General features: G+C 39.8%; 1 protein-coding gene across 1 annotated transcript; it reads right to left on the bottom strand.

Annotated features, from left to right (window-relative positions):
• Window positions 1-868: 868 nt before the first annotated feature.
• LOC139863894 (uncharacterized) lies at window positions 869-7559 on the bottom strand. Its single transcript, XM_071852497.1, has 5 exons — window positions 7471-7559; window positions 2700-2952; window positions 1969-2528; window positions 1651-1875; window positions 869-1463 (listed from the first exon to the last, which is right to left on the bottom strand). Exons 1-5 carry the CDS (start codon window positions 7557-7559, stop codon window positions 869-871), a joined length of 1722 nt encoding a protein of 573 aa, XP_071708598.1.
• Window positions 7560-9346: the final 1787 nt, after the last annotated feature.

Below are 9346 nucleotides of genomic sequence, written 5' to 3' on the forward strand. Positions count from 1 at the left end.
TATTTACTTTACGCTTTAAATTAAGTTATATTTATTTTTAATATTTTACATTAGGTTTTAACTGCGACTAAAGTTTTAAAATCGACAAACCGGTCATTAAAAGGTAAAAACCCCCTTTTATAATAATAATCACAGTGGGGGAAGCTTTGATCCGAAGAAAGGCGCAAGTTCGATTCTCAGTCTGGGCGCCCCGCATGGAATTATTTCTCCCTCCGGGGGGAAATTTGTGAAGTGTTTCGGGGGTCTAGCTAGCTGGGGTAAAAATCGCCTTGCCGTCACTGTAGTACCTGGGAGGAGGTACTTTGCCGGCACAGGTCTCTTTCGGGGTGGGATTGGTGGGTGCTACGGTACACAGGGTTAGCGTGTCCCTGCCAACTTACACGTTTTGATCCGAATACTACTTATATATATTTTTGTATTTTTACAATTATAAGTTAAAAATATAGCGTTAAGCTTGGCTAAAGATCCCTGTGGAACGAACCGGACTTACTAAAAACTACACTACTGTACGATTAGGTACACTGCCTATAAGTATTGTAGCAAGGTTTAGGTATATCCATTCTATAAATAAATAAATATCTTGTGTAAAATTGTATCGTATTTAATAGTATTTCCTTGTAAAAATTATAACTATTTTATACACCACCTCACACACATCAGTCGTCTCCACTGATAACAAATCCAAGGAAGACACGTGATGGTTGCATGAAACAACACTTTTTAGTGTTTATATATAATTTGTTGTCCTGCAAAACTAGTAAAACTTGCTGCAAATGTTCTATATGGTCAGTCTCATTAGAACTATAAACTAGAATATCGTCAAAATATACGACTACAAACTTGTCGATAAATGGTTTAAGCACTTGGTTCATGAGTTGCATGAAGGTACTTGGTGCATTACTGAGACCATGACGATCCACTCATAAAGACCCTCTTTTGTTTTGAATGTTGTTTTCCACTCGTCGCCCGGTCTAATTCGAATTTGATGGTAGCCACTTCGCAAGTCAATTTTAGTGAAAATTGTAGCACCTGACAATCTATCAAGCATATCTTCAAGACGGGGAATAGGAAAACGATAACGTACCATGATTTTGTTGATAGCGTGACTGTCCACACACATTCGCCAGCTTCTGTCTTTCTTTGGAGTTAAGAGGGAGGGCACCGTACATGGACTCATACTTACGTGAATAAGACCTTTGTTGAGCAAATCTTCAACCATTTGTTGGAGGATGGCGCTTTCTTTTGGGTTCATCCGATAGTGGGAAAATTTTGGTAAACATGCACCTAGGACGAGGTCGATCCATTGTTGGATGTCCCGCATTGGTGGGAGTTCCTCTGGTAGCTTACTAGGCATTAAATCTGAAAATTGTGAGAGGAGTTGTTGTATTGCTTGGGGTAGACCAGTAAGGTCAATGACGGAATTGGTATTAAAAACCTCTTTAACAATAAGCAAATAAATGGTCCTGGATGTTTTAAAATCATGCACAAACTCAGATCCAGAAGATGCTAAAGTTAAGAAATTTTCCACCTTATTTTGTTCATGCGTAGGTTTAAACCCCAAGGGCAGTAAGGTGATTGGTTTTCCATCTTTTTTGAAACAATAAGTGTTATTCCTCCCTTCATGTATAACACTCCTATGAAATTAATTGCCAAGGCCTACCGAAAAGAAGATGGCAAGCATTCATATCGACAATGTCGCATAATACCTCATCCTTATAATACTTCCCTATAGACAAAGGCACTTGACAACGTTCAGTAACCTTAATGCCCGACCCGTCCGTGATCCATACAATACTATAGGGTTCGGGATGTTTCTCAACGGGCAATTTCAACTTCGCCGCTCGATCACGTGAAATAATATTCTCGCAACTTCCACTGTCAATAATTAGATCAAAAATATGATTATGGATCGTGTACCTCGTTCAAGACAGGAGGTTGCGTTATGTTTCTACTCGCTTAGGTGTATACAAAACCTTGCGCACAACCAAAGTGGTAGTATACTCGTTTCCACCATCAGGGTTGCACACACCATCGTTGTCATTAGTATTTTCCTCTTCGTCGAAACCTTCATCATATTGTGTATAGTTGATTGGTCGTTGTTGGGGACAATTATTAGACTTATACCCCGATTGATTGCATCGATAACACTTTTCCCCGGTTGGTCGACTATAAGCATTACTCATAGGTTTCTTCCCTGCTTCCTTATTATTCGCCTCTGGTTGCGGTATAACTTCAGGTTGTTGATTGGTATTAGTTTTGATTGGTGAGCGGGATGTTGATGCGTTTTGATAATTACCAAAGTTCCCGCGGGTGGTCATTGTCTCGGTCCTTCGTGCAAGGTTGCATGCTTCTGTTAACGACATGATTACTTGACACCCAATTTTTTCTTGAATAGTTGGTCTTAATCCATACAGATAACATGATATTTGTTGACCCTCTGTTTCCATAAGATTGTTCCTGGAAGTCAACCTCAAGAAATCCGCAGTATACTCTGCCACCGTCTTTTGACCTTGTCGTAATGCTTGATACTATTCAAATAAGAATTGCTCATAGTCTGGATGTAGGAATCGAGACATTAACATCCTTTTCATGTTTGCCCAATATCTCGTTCATTCCTTGCCCGATCGATGACGTTGATTTTGGGTTTATTCCCACCAAGATGAGGCTCCTCCCTTTAATCGATATGCTACAAGTTTAACCTGCTTGTTTTCCTCTATACCAGTAAACTCAAAAAATCGTTCTACTTCCGTGATCCAGTCCAAGAACTCTTCGATGTTAAGATTTCCATTAAAAGATGGAAGATCAAACTTTAAACAAAAATCTTCCTTTCTGTTTTGGTTCCGTATCGGACGGCGATCACGGTGATTGTACTCTTGGAAGTCATCCTCTGATGATGAATCGTTTTCATCATGCCATTGATGTCGTTGGGGATATTGATTGTAGAGACCCGTCCTAATCCATAAGGACGAATACAATAACATATGGTTACATTGCGAGGTATTTGACCTCTTTATGATACATCTTACAAACATTGCATTCGTTTTTTAAAGACAAACTTTCATTTCATCGAAAGTTGACAGGCATGCATACCATTTCATAATATCTAACCTACAAATGACCTAATCTGTCATTTACTTAATAATAATCTCTATTGAACTCAACGACTTGAATGCAACGTCATTTGAAATATGCCATGAATGACTGCAAGTAATACCTTTAAAATGAGCAAATGCACAGCGGAAGATTTTTTTAATACCTGAGAATAAACATGCTTAAAAGTGTCAACCAAAAGGCTGGTGAGTTCATTAGTTTATCATCAATATTCATTTCCATCATTTTAATAGACCACAAGATTTTCATTTCCATTTCTCATAAATAAACATCCGATACATAGAGATATAAATCATTAATATGGATTGAACACCTGGTAATCGACATTCACAAGATGCATATAGAATATCCCCATCATTCCGGGACTCCCTTCGGACATGATAAATTTCGAAGTACTAAAGCATCCGGTACTTTGGATGGGGCTTGTTGGGCCCGATAGATCTATCTTTAGGATTCGCGTCAATTAGGGGCCAGTTCCCTAATTCTTAGATTACCAGACTAAAAGGGGCATATTCGATTTCGATCATTCAACCATATAATGTAGTTTCGATTACTTGTGTCTATTTCGTTAAACATTTATTAAAGCGCATGTATTCTCAGTCTCAAAAATATATAATGAAAAAGCATTTAAAAAGGGAGCAAATGTGTAACAACCCAACCCGATATATAAACGATCACGCGGAAATATCAAATAAAAAAAATATCTTTTTTACAGCATAGTGGCGCGGCGCGCCATTTTGGCCTGGAGCGGCGCTCCATTTCGGCCTGTCCCAAAAATCCAACTTAGCGAAAATGTTCGACCACTTCCCGACGTATTTAGGCAAAACGCTTTTCACAACATATTCATCTATGAAAAACTAACACGTTCCAGTCATAAAATAAGTTTTACGAGGCAGGGCCCACATTGACCCAATTTATCCTTTAAGTATAAAATACAAGTTTCGACCCCACAATTTTAAACACAAATAAAAGCCGAGCATGGCGATTGGGGATACGCTACCCAATCATAATTAATCCAAAAGCAAGCCTTCTAAAGCAACTACGCGAGCCACTAGCTCCCACGCTTACCCGAGCCACCTTATCCAAGCAAATCTATAAAAAGGTAAACAACGAGAGGGTAAGCTAACGCTTAGTGAGTGAAAATATACTACACACATATATATGCATAAAATGGACACGCCGCACAAATAATCAAATACCGCATACCGGAGCATCCAAGCATAAAGGCAAGCTAGTCTAAGCATACCGTACGATCACTAAGCAACAAGATAACAATGTCAACAATAAGGTAAGTTCACCAACGACGATGTGAACAACGCCATTAAGCTACACCCAGAGGGTTAGCTACATCACAACAATACGACTACATATATATATATATATATATATATATATATATATATATATATATATATATATATATATATATATATATATATATATATATATATATATATATATATATATATATATCACAATAATACGACAAACATCGATGTTCACAACATCCAAAAGTATTCAAGATCTCAAGGCTAGCTCTACGAATGGTATCGTCAACATCGAACTTAAATCCCATTTGTCTCAATTAACGTGGTATCGTCAACATCGAACTTAAAACCCACGTATGAGGTATCGTCAACATCGAACTTAAAACCCTCATCGAATGAATTAATGTGGTATCGTCAACATCGAACTTAAAACCCACATATGAGGTATCGTCAACAACGAACTTTAAACCCTCATCAACGTCACTACAATAGTCGTATGGCATCATCAACATCGAACTTAAATTCCATACATGAGGTATCATCAACATCGAACTTTAAGCCCTCATCAACACCACAATATACTCTAGGGTATGGTATCGTCAACATCGAACTTTAACCCATAACCCACAAATAAATAACTCATATACATACGTATATAATTATTCCACTCACAAGCCCATGTGATAATATACACACGAAGTGTGCATCTCGCCAAAGGTGGTCAATCAAAATGCACAACCGTGCCAATTGGACATGTACCCAAGTCCATCAAATCCACATATATGTGAAGTGAGCTCTATAACCGAGAACCACTTCACCCGACCCGCACCCATCCTACACATACATATGCATATAGGATATTAACACTCACCTTGTCGCCTTGAAGAATGCCACCGAATAATCCGCAATCGCTGATGGAATGTACCTATTCCATTTATCACATAAAAGTAACACAATTAGGGTGGATATACAAATCAACCCAAATTGACAACTAGTGCAATTTCGACCCAAATGCACTTCCAAGCACAAACCGCGCCCAAACTAACCAATAATCACTAACACAAGTTAGAATGGTCCTAATATGCCAATCAAATCCAATCATAGGTGTTAAACACCTATCTTGCCCAAAATGACACTTAAACCCTAATTTGACCCATAAGAAGTCAATATCACGCCATTAGCAAGTTTTGACACTAAAACATATTTAACTCGGTTCTATGCTTCAACTTAATCTATTTTAAGTTTATAAACCTTATTAAATCGACAATTGAGTCATAATCATCAATAAACCCTAATTTTGACTCTAGTCAAAATTAGTCAACCACAAGAACCCTAATGGTCTCCAAACATCAATAATCACTAATACTAGTGATTATACACCATTTACAAGTCTTAAACATGGTTAAATCATTAACCAACCCAAAACCCGCCAAATATCAAAATAGCAAGTTTCCATAAACCCTCTTCATCAACTAAATGGGTTTTACAACAAATCAAACTCAAACCTTAACATTGAATCTCAAATCAAACAATGAAATTCGGATTTAGAATTTACCATAACAATCAAAACGTAGCCGAGAACGAAAGAAACAACTTTATCACTCGCACCTTTGATCGATTCAAGCTTCATCTTCATCAAAGCTCCAAATCTCTCTCTAGAATCTCCCTCTCTCTCTAAGATAAGATGAGAGAGATGTATGGATGTCAAAATGATCCAAAAGTGGATCTAAAACTGCTCTAAGTGCCACAAATCCGTCTACAAGTGAAATGACCAAAGTACCCCTCATTTAACCCTTTAAAAATGCTGAAAATTGCATCAGACGCGATCGGAGCGCCACTCCATAAGGTGGAGCGCCGCTCCAACCTTCAGGTTAGTTTTCAGTAACTTGTTTTGGCCATAACTTTTTGACCGTAGCTCCGTTTTCGGTGAATCAAATATCGCTGGAAACGTAATAAGATTTTCTTTCCAATGGTAAGGCTTTGAAACATCAACACAAACTTTATTTAGGGTTGAAAAGATACGTACACACCTTGTCACTTCAGACAACGTCCAGTTTCCTTCGACGTTCGAGCAAGCAACACGTACGTGCTTCGTATACTTCATACACGCATCGTACACCATAAATACATTATGTACAATAAATATTTGGGTCTTACAACTCTCCCCCACTTAAACTCGATCACGTCCTCGTGATCTTCTCCACTTAACCAATCCGAAACTACTCAACGGCCTTCAATCATAAGTTCCAATCCGAACTTTCCTAGACAATTCTTCCTAATGAATCACCTTTAACAACTAAAATCGTCACCCGCGATTTATCAAAACCACAATCCGAGCACTAAAACCTGCTCAATTCCCCATATCGGGAAAAGCTCAACCAATCTCGTACTGAGATATCAATTCCTTAGCGTACCTTTACCAAGGACAACGCTAAAAGCGACCAAGTCTCAACCTAAAGTCAACAATCCGAATGTTGAAGATCGAACCACATGAATCCTTACGGATTACACTTACCACTAAACATCCTTTGTAGTGCACAATATAACCAATACGCCACTATCCTAACATCATAAGCAACGGCTAAAACCAAAAGCGCCCAAAACGACTATGGCAACGCTAAACCTAAGGTGTACAAAATCGACTATTGTCACACCCGTAACAACATGTGAGCAAAACACGGCTATCGCATCACTAATCCCACAACATGGTCCTCACGACCCCACCATCGGCGTATAACACAACCAATAGTTCACGTCCCAAATCACAACATAAGGAATGGTACTCTCATTTCCCACCGGTACTCGCATTTCCCGATAATGTTATACCATACCGTTATAACACTACTCCCATCACACACGCTCTCTTGTCCTCCATCATGACGAGTAGTGTAACATCACGCACTGCTACACCATAGTGCATCCTAACGGAATACACTAACCATCAACACGCGCTCTTTTGGCCTCGATCAACGAGAAGTGTAACATCACGCACTGCTACACTATAGTGAATCCTAACGGATACCACTAACCATCACCATACGTACGCGTACACAACGCCAACATAATCGAGCAAGAACCACCTATATCGCACATAGGCACAAACAATAATTCTATAGAAGAGAATCCGTCACGCACATCCCTTAGCCGAGGGATTTCACCTTGCTCGACAAACACGTCCATTAACTCTCAACGAGATTACCACATTATCACCTCGGTGATAATTTACATCCAAAACCATAAGTACAATTTAATCGAAATTGTACTCTACCACAATTGACCAAAACTAGGTCCCGTCACAAGTTTCAGATCTACTAGGAGCATCATCCGAAATCTTACACTAAAACCTTCTCGTGCGGGAGTGTAACTCCCCCACTTGGAACTACGTTCCATAACCGCCTCACCATGGTAACATCCTCCACAATAATTACCACTATCCGCCATACGTGACCAATCTCTCCATCGGTCATAACACTCGAATTCTCACGAATTCATTTCGCACACTAGAAATTGACGTTCACCGTCACCCGTTGGCTTTATTTAAACAACGACACAAAACCAACACAACACGCACCTTGTACCACCGTACAATGCTACCGGAAGGTAGACTTTACCAATAATTGGGTTCACATGACCCATCACCGTATCTTGCTCCAACCTTGAGCATGCCGAGGATCTTAACCTATCTTTAAACACTTCGAACGAAAAGTGTACCACAGATTACACAACTATACTCTCGCAATCATCCGATTGCTTTAGTTTGTAAAATTCCACCAAGTCACTCATGTACTTAATTGTTTCACTCCGATACCCTAAGTACAATGTAACCACAACACAATCGGAGTCGAACACCACGCTAGTAGGTATAAAAGAGGCACCTAATGTCGCGTCACGTAGACTCCTTTACCAACATACATCGAGATCCAAAACACTTAATCTCAAGGGTTCCATCCCACCCGTCAACCCTCATGGTTCATCAACTCCAACACAAAAGCGTACACGCGCTTAACAATCGAATACCAAAACCCATTTCCATGGCTTGGTAGAAACATCTCCCAAATACTAAGGAATGCTTGGTTGCACCAAGTCTTACGCCCTTCACCCGACAATCAAATGTCACCATAGGGTACTTCCATTAGGAACGTCACCCATAACAACAATATGCACAACACAAGGCATTTAACAATTCAAACTCAACGGCACTTAATAAATAATAAAAGAGCATATTTATTAAAACGAAATGTACCTTAATGTCTCCTTGCCGCACCCGTCCCCGCTAGCTTGGGACATTCCGAATTACGATGTCCTTCCTCTTGGCAAATGAAGCACACCATGCCATCACCCTTTGGTACCGGACATTCCCAAGACTTGTGACCCCTCATGCCACAATTGTAACACCTAGACGTACTAGCATCCGATATACCCGTCCGTGTACCACCCGTGTTCACACTCGGACCCTTAGTCCTCTTACTTGGAGCACCATAAGAAATAACCCTTCTTTCACTTAAAGGTTCACCCTTCTTGGATCGTGAATATGACTCGAAACCTCTAGCCAAGGCGAATAATTCCGCAAACGATTTCGCTTGACCCCAGCTAATTTTACTCTTCAAGTCATCATTCAAGGCCCGATAGAAATTCCCCCTCAACATACGATCATTCTCCAAATACTCCAGATAAAAACGAGCCTTCGCCATAAAGGTCGTCTTGAGAGTATTCAAATCCATAGATCCTTGTCGCAAATTTCGCAACTCATTACGCAATTCCCACAAATCGGCTGAAGTCCGGAACTCCTCGAAGAATTCTTCCTTAAATTCGTCCCACGATAAAGTCATAGATGTTTCGCCACCGATAAGATCAGTCTTACCATCCAACCAATCCTTTGCCCTACCCCGCAACAAACTAGTAGCGAGTCTCGTCTTTTTCTCGGGAGGGCATTCAATAGTGCAAAAACACCCTTCGACATCCGAGAT

Source organism: Rutidosis leptorrhynchoides, chromosome 8 (assembly GCF_046630445.1).
Source record: "Rutidosis leptorrhynchoides isolate AG116_Rl617_1_P2 chromosome 8, CSIRO_AGI_Rlap_v1, whole genome shotgun sequence".
Lineage (NCBI taxonomy): Eukaryota > Viridiplantae > Streptophyta > Magnoliopsida > Asterales > Asteraceae > Rutidosis > Rutidosis leptorrhynchoides.